This window comes from Amblyraja radiata, chromosome 1 (assembly GCF_010909765.2).
Source record: "Amblyraja radiata isolate CabotCenter1 chromosome 1, sAmbRad1.1.pri, whole genome shotgun sequence".
In the NCBI taxonomy this organism is placed as follows: domain Eukaryota; kingdom Metazoa; phylum Chordata; class Chondrichthyes; order Rajiformes; family Rajidae; genus Amblyraja; species Amblyraja radiata.
In genome coordinates this window covers 35,295,323-35,314,299 of record NC_045956.1, presented here as the reverse complement: position 1 = coordinate 35,314,299, position 18,977 = coordinate 35,295,323, and the positions used below count along the sequence as shown (strand labels likewise).

Sequence of the window (18,977 nt, the reverse complement as noted above, 5' to 3'; positions counted from 1 at the left end):
GGGGGGAGAGAGAGTTAGGGGAAAGAGAGGGGAGAGGGGGGGAGAGAGAGGAGAGAGGGACGAGAGAGGGGGAGAGTGAGGAGGGAGAGAGGGGGAAGAGAGAGAGAGAGAGAGAGGGGGGGGAGAGAGAGGGGAGAGAGACGGGAAGAGAGGAGAGAGGGGGGGAAAGAAGAGAGAGGGAAGGGGAGAGAGTGAGAGGGGTGAGACAGGGGAGAGAGGGAGGGGGAGGGGAGAGAGGGGGGTTGAGAGGAGAGAGAGTGGAAGAGGGAGAGAGAGAGAGGGGAGAGAGAGAGGGATGAGAGTGAGATGGGAGGGAGAGAGAGAGGGGAGAAAGAGAGGTGGAGAGAGGGGAGAGAGAGAGAGAGGGGGGGAGAGGGAGAGGGGGATAGAGAGGCAGGGCTGCCAACTCCCATGCATTGAGCGTGAGAATCACGCATTTCACCAAATTCTCACGCTGATCACAAATTTATCTCGCTCTGTTGTGAGAAATTCTGTGATCAACGAAAATTTCGAAACATATCAACTGCATGGGCCACGGGTGTTGGAAGCGGAAGCAGCGGCGGGGACAGATGCGGACGGGGAGCGGGGCAGGAGAGTGTTTGCCGGGCTGGCGAGTCGCTCACTGCAGCTCCGGCCATGGAGCAGCCTCAGTGCAAGAGTCCCGGGCCGTCGGAGGCGTCGGAGCGTTGCGCTGCTGCCGTGAGAGTCTCTGTGCCGAATTCGCCCAGGTGACCGGCATGGATCAGGCTGCGGCTCGGTGCATCCTGGAGGACAACCAGTGGCTGCTGGAAGTAAGTACCAAGCACTGGGTAGATACGGTGGAAGATAGTGGACTTCAAATGGGGGTCGTTGGTGAAAGCATCCTGCTTGCCTGCTAGATTTTCACTTACTGTAACTGCAGGAAAAATGTTCCCGATGTTGGGGGCGCTCAGAACCATGGGTCAGTTTAAGAATAAGGTGGGGGGGGGCAGTTAGGACTGAGATGAGAACAAACTTTCTTCACGCAGAGAGTTGTGAATCTGTGGAATTCTCTGCCACAGAATGCAGTGCAGGCCAATTCACTGGATGTTTTCAAGAGAGAGTTACATTTAGTTCTTGGGGCTAACGACATCAAGGGATATGGGGAAAAAACAGGAAAGAGGTACTGATTTTAGATGAATATCCATGATCATATTGAATGGCAGTGCTGGCTCGAAGGGCCGATTACCTATTCCTGCACATATTTTCTATGTTTCTATGCTTGAGTATATGGCAATAAAACTCGATCACTTGATTTTGAAGCATTCATGCATGGTGGAGGTATTATGTAGTCATAGAGTGATACAGTGTGAAAACAGGCCCTTCGGCGCAACTTGCCCACACCCGCCAACATGTCCCAGCTACGCTACCTGCTTTTGGTCCATACCTCCAAACCTGTCCTATCCATGTATCAGTTTAACTTTCTTAAATGTGAGGATGGTCCCTGCCTCAACTACCTCCTCTGGCAGCTTGTTCCATACACCCATCACCATTTGTGTGGATAAAGTTACCCCTTAAAAAGTTACCTCTTAAAAATACTCATACAAAAAACATTGAAATCATACTTCTACAGTGCACTAAAACATGATTTTATTACATCAAATTTCAAAAAGTTCCTACCCTGGGAGGGGGGACACTCTTCTTCCTCTACACCCTCTCTACACTCGGTTGCTCCACTCCCTCACCGGGTACCCCCAAGGCCAGTGATCAGTGATCGCACAGCCTCCCCCCTTTCAAAAACGCTCCAATCCAATTTAAACCATATATATTGCATTCAAGTGTAAGTTAAAAGACTCGCTACAGTATGCACCATATTGCACAATTTCAAGCTGAAAAATCCAAATGTTCCGTACCTCCTCCCTCCCCCCCCCCCCCCCCCCCCCCCCCCCCCCCCCCCCGGTCGCTATACTCCCTCGGGCTTGGTCTCTCGCAATTTCTCACTCCCAACTCTCACCCAAATTAAAATTTGCCCTGTCTCACCTTAAAACTATGCCTTTAGTATTTGATATTTCTACACTGGGGAAGTGGCTCTAGCTAACCTATATGAGCCTCTCATGAGTCTATCAGGTCACCACTAATCCTCTGATGCTCTAGAGTAAACAATCCAAGTTTGATCAACCTCTACCTCTAGTTAATACCTTCTAAACCAAGCAGTATTCAGGTAAACCTCTTCTGCATCCTCACCAAAGCCCCTACCTTCTTCCTATTATGTGATGACCAGAACTTCACGCAGTGCTCCATGTGTGGCTGAACCAAAGTATTTTGCCTCATCAATTGCCTGTCCATTGCCTCCACACAATAGACAATAGGTGCAGGAGTAGGCCAATCGGTCCTTCGAGCCGGCATCGTCATTCAATGTGATCATGGCTGATCATCCCTAATCAGTACCCCGTTCCTGCCTTCTCCCCATATCCCCTGACTCCGCTATCTTTAAGAGCCCTAACTAGTGTGTGGGCGGCGCGACCGACGTCGCAGTGGCCTCTGCAGTCTGTCTGTGTATTTTTTATTTTTTTGTCCTGTTGAGGGTTCAGTTTGTAGTGGGTTTTTAAATGTGTAGATGTGGGGGGGTGGGGGGTGTGTGGGGGAAACTTTTAAATCTCTTCCCTGCATGGAGACCCGACCTTTTCCCTGCCGGGTCTCCGTTGCCGTTGGGGCCTAGCGCCGTGGAGCGGCCTCCAACCGGAACAACCTGGAGGCTCAAGTCACGGAGCCTGTGGAGCTGCGGAGCTGCGGACCTACCCCCGTGGAGCTGTGGAGCTGCGGACCTACCTCCGTGGAGCTGGCCAGCTTCGGAGCGTGGAGAGCTGCGGTGGCGCGCTGCTGCGACCCGACTCCGGTGGATGGTGACACCGGGAGCTCGCGGGTCCCCGGTGGGAGACTGCTTTGCGGGGCACCGGCAACGGCGACTTCTCCCGCCCGAATTGCGGGGTTGAGAGAGCCCTACAACGCCCGGCGCGGCTTTAATTTGCCGCGGTCTTGCTAGCGCCCGCCGGGGGCTCCAACACCAAGACGGGTCTTACATCGCCCGGCGTGACTTTGAGTGGCCGCGGATTTGCTAGCGCCCGCCAGGGGCTTTGACCTCGACTTCGGGAGAGGAATGGAGAGCAGGGGAGAGATAAGACTTCGCCTTCCATCACAGTGAGGAGGAGACTCACTGTGATGAATGTTTGTGTAAATTGTGTTGGTGTGTGCCTTGGTTCTTTTCTTGTATGGCTGCAGAAACCAAATTTCGTTTGAATCTCATGTGAGGTTCAAATGACAAATAAAAGGTATTGTATTGGTATTGTAGCTCTCAAACTGCCTTACCTGCAGAGATCCTCCAGCACTTTGCTAGAATTTAGTGTAATTTAAGGTACAATAAACCTTACTCATCCCCGGAGGGAAATTGATCTGCCAACAGTCACAACACACAAGGTGCACAAAACCTTGAAATTGATGGCCCGGTCTCACGGTGAGAGTCCACCCACGCGTGATCCCGAGTTTAAAACAAATCAAACTTGTGGTAATCATGTAGAATTAATGTAGCGGGAACGTCGGAACTCGTAATGCTAACGGCTGATACTCGGGAAACTTGTTAACTCGTGAAAATCTTTCAACGAGATGAAAGATTTCCACGAGTCAAATTTACTCGTGAAGTTAAAATTTTAAACTTTTAAACTCGTTGTAAGAACGTAGTAGCCCGTGAGTGTACCGTAGTGACTCGTGAGTCTACCGTGGGCACTCTTTAACTCTTTAACAGGCAGCATCTCTGGAGAAAAGGAATGGGTGACGGGATGACGTTTCCAAAATTCTGCTGCGTCTTTGCATTACTCCAGCACTGTGTGTTCACTTTTTGGCAACCAGCATCTGCCCTTTCTTGTGTATGACATTATTTGTATCCGTGGCAATTGATTGTCACTCCCTTCAGTTTCCCAGGGGGTCGGATGGGACTGGAGTTGGGATGGAAAGGTGGGGGGGGGGAAGAACAAATGTATGAAACACCAAAAACGGACAGCAGAGATGTCTTTGCTATACCGCTACAATAATCGGACTATTGGTACACTGCTGTTTCCTTGACTACGGTCATGTGAAACGACACTTGTACATTTAATATACCGACGATGTCTGGCAGTGAATCTCACTCTCTCAAATCCGTAGAGAGACACGAAAAGCTGGAGTAACGCAGCGGGTCAGACAGCATCTCTGGAGAAATGGACTAGGCGACTGCAGAATGCAGTCTGAAGAAGGGTCTCGACCTGAAATCGCGCCCATTCCTTTTCTCCAGAGATGCTGCCTGTCCCGCTGAGTTACCCCAGCTTTTTGAGCCTATCTTCGGTTCAAACCAGCATATGCAGTTCCTTTCCGCACCCCTCAAATCTGTGCCATTATTCAGTACTCCAATTTTTGTTTTATTTTACTCATTCTGGATAATATCGCCCCGTTCGTTGGTCGTATGCCTCTACCCCACCCCTGGTGCTTTAAGTGCATTTATTTTTTGTTTTACCCCCGGGAGGAAAAAAAATAAAATCCAGGATTTCATCTGGAGCAGTTCTCGGATATAACAGCGAAAGAAGAGAAATTGGCGGGTTATTTCGAAATTAATCTTTAAAGAGAGCATAACTCATTGGATAAATGAGATCCTCACTAGGCAGCATCTCCCCCTCCCCCCCCTGCCCCGACCCCCTGGGAAACTGAAGGGAGCGACAATCAACTGCCACGGATACAAATAATGTCATACACAAGAAAGGGCAGATGCTGTTTGACAAAAAGTGAACACACAGTGTTGGAGTAATACAAAGACGCAGCAGAATTTTGGAAAAGTCATCCAGTCACCCATTCCTTCTCTCCAGAGATGCTGAGTTAAAGAGTGCCCACGTAGAATCACGAGTCACTACGGTAAACTCACGGGCTACTACGTTCTTACAACGAGTTTAAAAGTTTAAAATTTGGCTCGTGGAAATCTTTCATCTTGTTGAAAGATTTTCACGAGTTAACAAGTTTCCCGAGTACCTGCCGTTAGCGTTATGAGTTCCGACGTTCCCGCTACGTTAATTCTACGTGATTACGAGTTTGATTTGTATTAAACTCGGGATCACTCGTGGGTGGACTCGCACCGTGAGACAGGGGTTTAAGAGTGGAAAAATAAATAAAAGGACAAGCGACTGTTGGCTGGCTGCCGTTGGCTGGCACCTTCAACGGAACGAACGATCGAATGCAGACATATCACCTGGGCAGAGGATCCTAAACTACAGTGCTACCCCCCGCACGCCCGGTCCCCCTTTCCCACCGTCCCTCATGGCGGTCCCCCCACTCCGGGTCTTCCATTGTTCTTCACGGCAATCCCCCTATGTCTTCCCCTCCCCCCTCACGCTCCACCGCCACCGAGGTTCCCATTGCCGATGCCCCGTTGCCGCCCAGACGCCGAGGCCCCACCACCGCCGAGGATCCCGCTGCTGAGGCTCCCATCGCCGCCACTGCTGAGGCTCCTTCGCCCCAGACAGGCCTCGCTGCCCGACTTCTGTGGGTTACACAGCGTGGAAACAGGCCTTTCGGCCCACCGAGTCCATACAGACCAGCAATCACCCATACATCCATTGGATTGGTTAGTTCTATCCTACACACAATTTACAGAAGCCAATTAACCTACCAACCTGCACTTCTTTGGAATGTGGGAGGAAACCGGATCACCCGGAAAAAACCTATCCGATCACAGGTAGATGGTAGAAACTCCGTACAGACAGCACCCATAGTCAGGATTGGTCTCCTGTGCTATAAAGCAGCAACTGTACCGCTGCACCAGTGTCCAACAATGCACACATTTCCCTTTGATTCCTCATGGGCCAATTTTACAGCAGTTTTGATGTCACACAGGACAAATGTTGTGTTTAAATCTCTCCACGTTACCTCTTTGTGTTTGGACCAAATGTGTGGTAAGTCTGATGCTCATGGTCCTGGTAATGGCCAAAATGGGCATCAGTGATCATGTTATGCAGCAGTACCCACAGCCGGTGCTGTATCCATCCCCATCCATTAACTGTTGATGGAGTGAGGCCTGACGTGGTGGCAACTGGTCAGCTTGTACTTGGTGTGTTTGTCGACAGACGTGACACACCTGGACTATCTCCACACTGGCCAGTCAATGCAAGTCCTACACTTGTATTGCAATAGTTTGTCTGGAGGCATGGGCAACACGGACATGGTGGCCCATTCCTATGCTGTTCAACTAAAAGGCATGGCAAAATCTGAAGAGCACATCTTCCCCAGTCTGACATGTTGGTTCTGAACCTCCACAGACATGTCTATTCACAGTTTCCTCCCAGTATCATACGTAACAAATAAATGGGACAACTTACAGACGTCAGGAGACTGAGGCATCATCCAACTGGCAGCAACCAATCCTTACCCATCCCAACACTTGTCAATTGTCCAGCAACCCCAGATTGGCACTTTGTCTTTCTGATCATCTATAACAATGGACTGAATTAACAGGACACGTTGGGCCTTTCCTTTGGAGTGTAGGAGGCTGAGGTACACAAGATCATGAGGGACATGGATAAAGTGAACTCTCACAGTTTTATCACAGGGTAGAACTCGAGGGCACAGGCTTAAGGTGAGAAGGGAGAAATTTAACAGGGACCTCCGGGGGCAACTTTTCATTCAGAGGCTGGTCTGTATCTGGAATGAGCTGCCAGAGGAAGAGATACAATTGTGACTTTCAAAAGACATTTTGAGAGTGATAAGGATAGGAAGGGTTTAGAGGGCTTCCGGCAAATGTAAGCAATTGGGACGGGCCCTGTATACCAACTTGGTTGGCACGGGCAAGGTGGGCTGAAGGGCCTGTTTCCATGCCGTAAAGGTCTATGACTCCCTAAAAACAATCAACAGTATCTGAATCACAATACATATGGCAGGGAAAAACAAAATGATAACCCCTTCATCACACAATCTGAAAGTGGGCAGATAGACTTTACTTCAGATTATAAAAGTTTTAATCACCTCTTCAAAAGCAGTCAGGGTGCATTTACCTGAATCGGTTGTGGAAGGAGGCTGAGGGTCTTTATATGAGCCAGGGTTTCCAGTAGGATCATCATCTTCACCACTCTCCTCGTCTCCTGTGGAAGACATCCCGTAAGCACAAACTGCACAGGCAGATGACGTCAGCAAAAGTGCATGTACACGCTCACACTGACCACGCAGTCATGCAACCCTTCACAAACATGCACACACACGTGCATGTGGCCGACATCCTTGTTCTCAATGTTCTCCTCGTAACTTTAATCGGTATGTCAATTAATCCTTATCAATGTATGAGATTAACTCCCTTGCAAATTATGCACTTTAAAACAATTCCTATATTCCCTTTGAAAGGCAGACATTGGTTAGGGATGATCAGCCTGGCTTTATTTGTGGGAAGTTATAGACACAAAATGCTGGAGTAACTCAGCGGGAGAGGCAGCATCTCTGGAGAAAAGGTGACGTTTCGGGTCGAGACCCTTCTTCAGACTGAGAGTCAGAGGAAAGGTAAACAAGAGATATAGACGGTGATGTAGAGAGATATAGAACAAATGAAAGAAAGATATGCAAGAAAGTAACGATGATAAAGGAAACAGTCCATTATTGGCAGTGGGTTAGGTGAGAATGAGTTAGACGGAGAATGAAACTCACCAGGACAAGAGTGAAATTAGTACAACGAAGGTGGAGGGACAGAGAGAGGGAATAAAACGGTTACATGAAGTTAGAGAAATCAAAATCTATACCGCTGGGTGTAAGCTGCCCAAGCGAAATATGTGGTGCTGAGCAAGGAGAGACCAAGGCAGGCTGACACATTGGATCAAAGTCTGAAGAAGGGTCTCGACCTGAAACGTCACCCATTCCTTCTCTCCAGAGATGCTGCCTGTCCCACTGAGTTACTCCAGCATTTTGTGTCTACCTTCGATTTAAACCAGCATCTGCGGTTCGTTCGTACACATTGGATCAAACATCGGTTGGTTTATAGGAAGCAGAGGGAGGCGGTGGTCTAATTGGAAATCTGTGACCAGCACTGTACCACAAAGATTGATGCTGGGTCATGGTGTGACATACATCAGTCACTTGGTGATTCACACATAACTCATTGGTGAGGCCCCACTTAAGAGTATTGTGTTCAGTTTTGTTCGCCCGGCTTTAGGAAGAACGTTGGAAAGAGTGCAAAGATAATTTACCAGGATGTTGCCAGGACTCGAGAGCCTGAGATTCTTTATTCTTTATTCCTTGGTGTTCAGGGGGCCAGAGGGTGATTTTATAAAATTGTGTATAAAATCATGAGGAATAGCTATGGTGAATGCACAGAATCTTTTACTCAGAGATGGGGAATGAAATACTAGAGGGCATAGGTTTAAGGTGAGAGAGGAAAGCTTTACCTGAGAGGCAACTGGTGGGTATATGGAATGAGCAGCCAGCGCAGATAGTTGTGGCAATAATAATAATAATACATTTAATAGACATTTGGACAAGTACACAGATAAGAAAGGTTTTAAGGGACAGGAGACAAATGCGAGCAAATGAGACTAAGTTAGATGCACAAAGAACAGTTCAGCTGAAGGACCAGTCTCCTTGCTGTATGACTCAGTGTGTTACAGTCGGGTAATCCTAACATTATGATCATTTATACTATGCGGTTACATCAGCAGGTAAGACACTTACCAATGGTAAGCGGTACTGCTTATCAGCAGGTAGGCAGGCACTTTTATTCTGAGTCTTAATTCAAAATTAAGAATTAAGATTAATTCACGTATCTGTTTATCAACATTAATTATTTTCACTCTGCCCTACTTACCCTGCTCTGTTTGCGAGTGCTCCGATATCCGGAAAGAGTGGAACTTGCTGAAGCTACGTGCACATACACGTACACAATCAGGAGGCAATATCATGTTCTGTAATCTGCCAAAATTACACTCTGGTGTAAGGTCACTGTAACAATCAGCATGAACCTGGAAATAAAATAATGCCACTTTTACCATATAGAAGATACATTTTCAATCCAAGATTCAAAACAAAAAAACAAAGCAAACAGTAGCGGAAGCACTTCGGAAGTGAGGAAGCATCTGCTGTGAGAGCGACAGAGTCAGCCCTTCATGTTACTGACCCTTTATCTGAACTACAACCACAAATACAAGAGTCTTTAATCTCCCTCCACAGATGCTGCCTGCCCTGCTAAGTATTTGTGTTCAGACAGCCAGAACAGAACGTGGCCCATCATGGGAGAGGTTTAAAGGAGAGGTGCAGGGTGCGTTTATTTGCACAAAGGAGGTCATGGCTTGGAACACGCTGCCAGGGTGGTGGTGGAGGCAGATACGATAGTGGTACATGAGGTTTTTGGATAGGTACATGGATATGCAGGGAATGGTGGGATATGGATCACGTGCAGGCAGAGGAGATTAGTTTATCTTGGCATCATGTTCAGCACAGACATTGTGGGCCGAAGGGCCTGTTCCTGTACCATGTTCAAAACAAAATGGGCATTCCTGACAATAAATAAAATCAACCACTCCTGGGTTATGGAATGAAAAAGAACTGCAGTCTATAGAAGGGTCGCGACTTGAAGTCACCTATCCATTTTCCAGAGATATTGCCTGACCTACGGAGTTACTCCACTCTCGCCTGGGAAATGGTTAGTTACAAACTAATTCATTTCTAAGCACATGATGAAAAAGAAAAAAATTATTAAAATGAAATCCAAATTTTAAAAATTATCATTAAAATGAAATTTAAACTTAGTTCATTTTTGCAAGGTCAAAATTAAAAGATAAATTCACGTGCAACCTGAGAACAATTTACAGATCAGGTTCAGAGTAAATTATCCCAAACAGCAAATAATTAATTTGTGGAATTTATTGTAGTTTCTGCATGGCAGAATAATGAAAATTTACTATTGGTCAAGTTGGTTGCGTGAATGTTCCCAAACATGATGGATGGGAGAAGTTGTTAATTATTCATAGATTGATGAATTCATTATTTACTGAGAGAATTCCTCAGTTATATACAGATTGGAGTCAGGAGATCAATCAACTGTTTGAATGTACATTCAAGGTCTAGAGAATTAATTCCTTATTTACAAACCACTGCAAATGATTGCTACTGCAATCTATTTCTAGTTTGAGTTGGTGCCGGGAGCACTGTGTGCAGTTCTGGTCACCCATCTATGGGAAAGATGTTGTTAAGTTGGAAAGGGAGATTACTGTGCGGATGTTACCTGGGTTTAGACACAAAATGCTGGAGTAATTCAGCGGGATAGGCAGCATCTCTGGATAGAAGGAATGGGTGACGTTTCGGGTCGAGATCCTTCTTCAGACTGATGTCAGGGGAGTGGGCGGGACAAAGATAGAATGTAGTCGGAGATGTTGTTGAGTAAATCACACATACTCACAGATCTGGTATAACAGTATTTATTGAAAACGTATACAACACTACAGCATGTTACTCTTACCATGCAGCAGTACTAACTAACAGCACATGTCGGGTTGCGATAATATGAATAGTGTGGTAGTAGGCGGAGCTTATAATAATAAAGCACTACATTGGCTAATAAGTAAAGTATATGCATATATGGACAGATATATGCATAGGAAGGGTTTGGAGAGCTTTGGGCCAAATGGGACTAACCCAGAAGCACAAATTGGTCGGCATGGACAAGTTGGGCTGAAGGGCCTGTTTCTGTGTGGTACAACTCCATGACTATGATTTATGAAGTATAGAAGTTGGGATGTAATGTTAAAATTGTACAAGGCATTGGTGAGGCCAATTCTGGAGTATGGTGTACAATTTTGGTCGCCTAATTATAGGAAGGATGTCAACAAAATAGAGAGAGTACAGAGGAGATTTACTAGAATGTTGCCTGGGTTTCAGCAACTAAGTTACAGAGAAAGGTTGAACAAGTTAGGGCTTTATTCTTTGGAGCGCAGAAGGTTAAGGGGGGACTTGATAGAGGTTTTTAAAATGATGAGAGGGATAGACAGAGTTGACGTGGAAAAGCTTTTCCCACTGAGAGTAGGGAAGATTCAAACAAGGGGACATGACTTGAGAATTAAGGGACTGAAGTTTAGGGGTAACATGAGGGGGAACTTCTTTACTCAGAGAGTGGTAGCTGTGTGGAATGAGCTTCCAGTGAAGGTGGTGGAGGCAGGTTCGTTTTTATCATTTAAAAATAAATTGGATAGTTATATGGATGGGAAAGGAATGGAGGGTTATGGTCTGAGCGCAGGTATATGGGACTAGGGGAGATTATGTGTTCGGCACGGACTAGAGGGGTCGAGATGGCCTGCTTCCGTGCTGTAATTGTTATATGGTTATATGGTTATGAAGGATGGGAATATTGTTTGAGTGAGCGTGCAGAGTTGGTGTGGAGCTGTATCTGTGGATTCATCAGTTATGATGATTAATATGCAGCGGCAACTCCTTATCATGCTGTTGACTTACCGTTATCCCACACCATTCACATCGAAAGCCGGACAACACTTCCGATGACCCACAGGCCTTCTTACAGACGTCACAGCGAGCACTGGGCAATAGATTCCCTTCTCGCCAGTGGTGGTGATATGACTCCTGGGAGAAACGGCAAGATACATTTCAAGGACCAGAGGACATAGGTCTAAGGCGAAGGGGAAAAGGTTTAATAGGAATATGAGGGGTAACTTTTTCACATAAAGGGTGGTGGGTGTATGGAACGAGTTGCCAGAGGAGGTAGTTGAGGCAGGGACTATCCCAAATTTTAAGAAACAGTTAGACAGCTACATGGATAGGACAGATTTGGAGGGATATGGACCAAACACAGGCAGGTGGGACTAGTGTAGATGGGACATGTTGGCTGGTGTGGGCAAGTTGGGCCGATGGGCCTGTTTCCATGCTGTATCACTCCATGATTCTAGTATGGATGGGACGTTGGTCAGTATGGGCACGTTGGGCCGAAGGGCCTTTTTCCACACTGTATCACTCTATGACTCCAGTGAAGTTGGGACATGTTGGTTGGTGTTTCCACGCTGTGTCACTCTATGACAGACAGAGACACAGGGGCTGCAGACGCTGGAAACTTCAGCAAAGCACAAAGTGCTGGAGGAACTCAGCGAGTCAGACAGCATCTGTGATGGAATGGACAGATGAGGTTTCAAGCTGGGACCTTTCTTCAGACTGATGGAGTAGATGAGGTAGGGGTGGCACAAAGCCTGGAAGGTGGTAGGTGGATACAGGCGAGGTGAGGAGGGGGAACAAAGGCTGGAGGTGAAAGGGAGATGAGCATTTTCTGACATTGGCAGCAGTATGTCCATTGCCTCTTCCCTCACTCACCCGATCATGTTGCCCATCTTGATGGCATCGTCGGCAGTCACTGCAGGCAAACGGGCTGCAATCCACATGGACGTGTAGTTCACACACTGTCAGTGCAGAGAGAGAGAGAGAGTGTGAGGACAGGGTGAGGCAACCTGTGAACCAGCCTCTCTATATCATACTGTTCCATCATTCACCCTTCCTCTCACTCCACCCACCCTGCCTCCAAGGCAAAACCAGGAGGCAGCTCGAATGCCGGTGTAACATCACTCCCTGACGAGCTCAATGCGTTTTACGCACGCTTTGACAGGGAGAATACTGATGTGCCTTCCCGATCCCCCATTCGCTGCGATGGCATTTCAGTCTCAGTCACAGAGGCCGATGTCAGGAAATCCTTCAGAGGGGTGAACCCCCGAAAAGCACCTGGTCCTGATGGTATACCCGGTCGTGTTCTAAAAACCTGTGCGGACCAACTGGCGGGAGTTTTTACGGACATTTTCAACCTCTCACTTCTGAGGTCTGAGGTCCCCACCTGCTTTAAAAGGGCATCAATTATACCGGTGCCCAAGAAGAGTAAGGTGACATGCCTCAATGACTATCGACCAGTGGCACTAACGCCGGTGGTGATGAAGTGCTTTGAGAGGTTGATCATGGAGCAAATCAACTCCTACATCGACAAAAACCTGGACCCACTGCAGTTCGCGTACCGCCACAACAGATCAACGGTGGATGCGATCTCGCTGGCCCTCCACTCCGCACTGGACCACTTGGACAACAAAAACTCATATGTCAGGCTGTTATTCATTGATTACAGCTCGGCATTTAACACAATCATCCCCTCCAAACTGGTTACCAAACTCGCAGAACTGGGTCTCTGCGCATCCCTCTGCAACTGGATCCTTGACTTCCTCGTCCACAGACCACAGTCTGTTCGTATTGGTGGAAATGTGTCAGCCTCAATAACAATCAGCACGGGAGCACCTCAAGGCTGCGTGCTCAGCCTCCTGCTGTACTCACTCTATACCCATGACTGCGTAGCGAACCACAGTGCGAACTCCATCATCAAGTTCGCTGACGACACCACTATTGTGGGGCGTATCACTGATGGGGATGAGTCAGAGTACAGAAGAGAGATCGAGCAACTGTCCATATGGTGCCAGCGCAATAACCTGGCCCTCAACACCAGCAAAACCAAGGAACTGATTGTGGACTTTGGAAGGAGTAGGAGGGGGACCCACAGCCCCATTTATATCAACGGGTCGATGGTTGAAAGGGTCAAGAGCTTCAAATTCCTGGGCGTGCACATCTCTGAAGATCTTTCCTGGTCCGAGAACACTAATGCAATCATCAAAAAAGCACATCAGCGCCTCTACTTCCTGAGAAGATTACGGAGAGTCGGATTGTCAAGGAAGACTCTCTCTAACTTCTACAGGTGCGCAGTCGAGAGCATACTGACCGGTTGCATCGTGGCTTGGTTCGGCAATTTGAGCGCCCTGGAGAGGAAAAGACTACAAAAAGTAGTAAGCACTGCCCAGTCCATCATCGGCTCTGACCTTCCTTCCATCGAGGGGATTTATCGCAGTCGCTGCCTCAAAAAGGCTGGCAGTATCATCAAAGACCCACACCATCCTGGCCACACACTCATCTCCCTGCTACCTTCAGGTAGAAGGTACAGGAGCCTGAAGACTGCAACAACCAGGTTCAGGAATAGTTACTTCCCCTCAGCCATCAGGCTATTAAACCTGGCTCGGACAAAACTCTGATTATTACCAACCACTTTCTGTTATTTGCACTATCAGTTTATTTATTCATGTGTGTATATATTTATATCATGGTATATGGACACATTTATCTGTTTTGTAGTAAATGCCTACTATTTTCTGTGTGCTTAAGCAAAGCAAGAATTTCATTGTCCTATACAGGGACACATGACAATAAACTCACTTGAACACTTGAACACTCAATGACGGCACAAGATACTCATATAAACTCAATTCAGTTTTAAATGCTGTCTGGACTAATCTGAGTTTATTTTGTGAAGAGAATCAAAATGTTACAGGTTGACGACCTTTGACATTGCGAGCATGTTGTCAACACTCGAGGGCCTGAGCTATATGGCCAGGCCTGCACCATGCAGCACAGCAGGCTAAGGGGTGATCTTGTGGAGGGGTGTAACATCATGAGGGGAATAGATAGGGTCAACAACCAGAGGACATAAGTTTGTGAGAGGGGAAAGAATTGATAGGAACCTGTGGAGCAACTTTGCAAACAGACGATGGTGAGTGTGTGGAACGAACTGCCAGAGGAGGTAGTTGAGGCAGGTACTATAACAACATTTAAAAGACTTTTGGACAGATATATGGATAAGAAATGTTTAGAGGGTAATGGGCCAAATGGGTCTTGCTTCAGATGGGCATGGACGAGTCGGGCTGAAGGGCCTGTTTTCTTGCTGTATGACTCTATGTCTCCAGAGGTCGGTCTTATCTTTACATAAAAAGATGTTAATATTTTTTTAAATGGCGCCCACTGTGGTGACATTTTGCCAGCTGCACGACAGTGACGGATCATATGTAGCAGTCCTCAACCACTTGGATAAAGAAACAGCACAGATCAGAGCTGTCACTGACAAGCTGCCCGTCCGTTTAAAGGATTGGTGCTGCTGTGATCTCTCGACGACAACAGCGGCTGACTGTCGGGGAATCCCTGATAACAAAACAACCCGAGGATCGCATGTACGGCGGGGACAGTGCCAGGAAACACTGGGGAGTCCTCCATTGTGTGTGAAACGTGAGAGATGTGGTGGCCCGTAAGTAATGCTGAAGCACAGGGGATTACAACCCTTCCCCACCCCCCTCAAACTGAGTGAGGTGGCAACATTGGTGTGGGATTATTTTTGGTACATGTCCCGGTACAGTGAAAATTTTTGTGTGCTATCCAGTCAATACAAGGCAGCACGGTGGTGCAGCAGTAGTTTCTGCCTTACAACGCCAGTGACCCAGGTTCAATCTTGACTACGGGTGCTGTCTGTAAGGAGTTTGTACGTTCTCCCCGTGACCTGTGTGGGTTTCCTCCCACACTCCAAAGATGTACAGGTCAATTGGCTTGGTATATTTGTAAATCGGCCCAAGTGTGTAGGAGGGTAGTGTAAGTGTGCAGGGGTCGCTGGTTGGCATGGACTTGGTGGGCCGAAGGGCCTGTTTCCACGCTGCATCTCTAAACTAAACTATGAGTATAATCGAACTATACACAAGTACAACAGGTAGTGCAAAGAGAAAATTACCAGTGCAAAATATAGCACAACAGCTACAGAGAAAGTGCAGGTACAAAAAGTGTAAGGCCCACAATGCGGTAGGTTGGAAGATCCTGGAATAACCGCATTGAAGCTATAGTCCAGAAAGCACTCCATTGCAACGCTTCAGTTTATGGGAGGACCATTCAGTAGTCTGATAACAGCAGGGAAGTTGCTGTTCCTGAATCTGGTGATGCGCACTTTCCAGTTTCTGTATCTTCTGCAGGACGGGAGCAGGGAGAAGGACGAATGACCGGGGTAGGTCAAGTCATTCTTGGCAGCGTGAAGTGGAGATGGAGTCAATGGTAGGGAGTCTGGTCTGTGTGAGGGACTGGGCTACATCTGCAACTGCAATTTCTTGCAGTCTTGGGCAGAGCGGTTCACAACCAAGTTGTGATGCAACCCCAATAGGATGCCTTCTACAGTGCATCTGTAGAAATTGGTAAGAGTCGTTGGAGACATGCAAACGTTCTTAGTCATGAGGAAGTAGGTGCAATGGAGTGCTTTCTGGACCATAGATTATTCCAGGACATATTGGTGGTGATATTTACCCCTTGAAGCTCCTGAGCTGTTGTCACCCTGGTGCAGAATGTGTTGTCATCAGTCTGGTACTGATCTTGACCCAGTGATGAATCACCAAGTCAGGGCAATACATCTGGAATGTTAATTATATGTGGAAACTGCTGGAGATTGTGAGGAGGACAGACCGATACAGTTTAAAACAGTGCAAGTTAAGTTGCATGGAGGGAGAGCAGTGGAGAGAACACAGAGAATGTCTGTAATCGAGGACAGGCCATGAAGATGTGGGTGACTAGATATTGTCACTGCTGTCTAAAAGGGGCTGATGCTTGCCTGCTGATGTGTGTTTGGAGTACAAACAGAGTGAGATGAGTTGGGCTGTTTGAAAGTAAAACATAATGCTGGATCTTCAGACGCTGCCTTGTCAATGTGTGCCTTCACACACAATGGCGGGTGCTTCACACATGACACTCACGGTGGAGATCCCTACCTTCACATCTCATCGCACGACTCTCCTCCAGCTGCCTGCGACACACCACGCAGAACTTCCTCTTGTACAGTGCTGGAGCCCCAAGACTGTGCGCCACAGGAACCTGGACAACAAGACAGTCATCACTGGGATGGCACAACCCTTGTCCATTCAAACTTCAACAAAGCCGCTTTGAAATAGTTTAAGAAATAGCGTGTATACGTGAAGAGATTAGTAAGCAACATTCAGTCAGGAGCTGATAAGTTATAATAAAGAAGAAACACAAAATGCTGGAGTAACTCAGCGGGTCAGGCAGCATCTGTGGAGAACATGGACACAGAGTGCTGGAGTAACTCAGCGGGTCAGGCAGCATCTCTGGAGAACATGGAAACAGAGTGCTGGAGTAACTCAGTGGGTCAGGCAGCATCTCTGGAGAGAAGGAATGTGTGATGTTTCAGGTCGAGACCCTTCTTCAGACAGTCCGAAGAAGGGTCCAGACCCAAAACGTCACCCATTCCTTCTCTCCAGAGATGTCGCCTGTCCCGCTGAGTTACTCCAGTATTTTGTGTCTATCTTTGTTGTAAACCAGCATCTGCAGTTACTCCCTACACAGTTATGCCCCCGTCCCACTTAGGAAAACTGAACGGAAACCTCTGGAGACTTTGCGCCTCACCCAAGGTTTCCGTGCTGTTCCCGGAGGTTGCAGGTGGTTGCCGCAGGTTGCAGGCAGTGGAAGCAGGTAGGGAGACTGACAAGAACCTCCGGTCACCTCCGGAAACCTTGGGTGGGGCGCAAAGTCTCCAGAGGTTTCCGTTCAGGTTTCCTAAGTGGGATAGGGGCATTCGGAAACCTGAACGGAAACCTATGGAGACTTTGCGCCCCACCCAAGGTTTCCGTGCGGTTCCCGGAGGTTTTTGTCAGTCTCCCTACATGCTTCCACTGCCTGCAACCTCCGGCAACCACCTGCAACCTCCGGGAACCGTACGGAAATCTTGGGTGGGGCGCAAAGTTTCCAGAGGTTTACGTTCAGGTTTCCTAAGTGGGACAGGGGCATTACACGGATGATACGAAAATAGGTGGAGGGGCAGGTAGTGCAGAGAAAGCAGGTTGGGAGAGTGGGCAGATAGAATATAGTGCAGCAAAACAATAATCAACACCTTTATTCCTACTACCAAAATGCAGTCATGCATTTTGGTAGTAGGAATAAAGGTGTCGATTATTTTTTAAATGGGGAATATAGAAATTGGAGGTGCAAAGGGACTTGGGTGTGCTGGTGCAGGATTCCCAAAAAGTTAATCTGCAAGTCGAATCAGTAGTAAAGAAGGCAAACACAACGCCAGCATTTATTTCAAGAGGGCTAGAATGCAAAACAGGGATGCAATGCTGAGGCTCTATAAGGCGCTAGTCAGACCACATTTGGAATTGTGAGCAATTTTTGGCACCGTATCTGAGGAAGGATGTGCTGGCTTTGGAGAGGCTCCAGAGGAGGTTTACAAGAATGATCCTTTCTTTAGTCAGAGGGTGGTGAATCTGTGGAATTCTTTACCACGGAAGGCTGTGGAGGCCAAGTCAATGGATATTTTTTAAGCAGAGATAGATTCTTGATTAGTAAGGGTGTCAGGGATTTTGGGGAGAAGGCAGGAGAGGGGTAAGGAGGGAGAGATAGATCAGCCATGATTGAATGGCGGAGTAGACATAATGGACCGAATGACCTAATTCTGCTCCTATCACTTATGACCTTAAAACAAAGAACTCAGGTGGAGAGGTAGGTGGGGGTGGTGTCAGGCAGCTTCTGTGGAGGGATGGAATCTAATCCCCTTTCACTGGCTGCTGTAGAATGTGTTCTCTGGCCCAATGAGGAACAGATTCTATGAACTCTTTTATATGAACACTTGCAGGTTACCAATCAGGCATTTGATCTTCTCAAAATACTGTTACAGGATCGTTTTAACAGGCTGAGTGATTAACATTGAGCTGTCTTTGGAGAGGGTCCTGAGAAGGTTTACAAGATTGATCCCAGGAATGATTGGGTTAACAAATGATGTGCGTTTGTCGACACTGGGCCTTTACTCGCTGGAGTTTAGAAGGATGAGGGGACACCTCATTGAAACTTACCAAATAGTGAAAGGCCTGGATAGAGTAGATGTGGAGAGTATGTTTCCACTAGTGGGAGAATCTAAGACCAGAGGTCATAGCCTCAGAATAAAAAGATGTACCTTTAGAAAGGGGATGAGAAGAAATGTCTATAGTCAGAGGGTGGTGAGTCTGTGCAATTCATTGCCACAGATGGCTGTGGAGGTCAAGTCAGTGGATATTTTTAAGGTGGAGATTGACAGATTCTAGATTAGTATGGACGTTTGGGCTCACGTAGGAGAATGGGGAGGGAGAGATAGGTCAGCCATGATT

General features: G+C 47.4%; 1 protein-coding gene across 2 annotated transcripts in view; it reads right to left on the bottom strand.

Annotated features, from left to right (window-relative positions):
• The window catches only part of dgkq (diacylglycerol kinase theta), a 128,915-nt gene that overhangs the window by 100,052 nt on the left and 9,886 nt on the right, over nt 1-18,977 (bottom strand). For both annotated transcript variants that reach the window (XM_033020457.1, XM_033020458.1), the window contains exons 3-7: nt 16,593-16,695; nt 12,316-12,401; nt 11,452-11,577; nt 8,813-8,966; nt 7,023-7,109 (exon numbers count right to left, since the gene is read on the bottom strand). In XM_033020457.1, the coding sequence (XP_032876348.1) occupies nt 7,023-7,109; nt 8,813-8,966; nt 11,452-11,577; nt 12,316-12,401; nt 16,593-16,695 (556 nt within the window). The remainder of the gene's footprint in view (nt 1-7,022; nt 7,110-8,812; nt 8,967-11,451; nt 11,578-12,315; nt 12,402-16,592; nt 16,696-18,977) is intronic.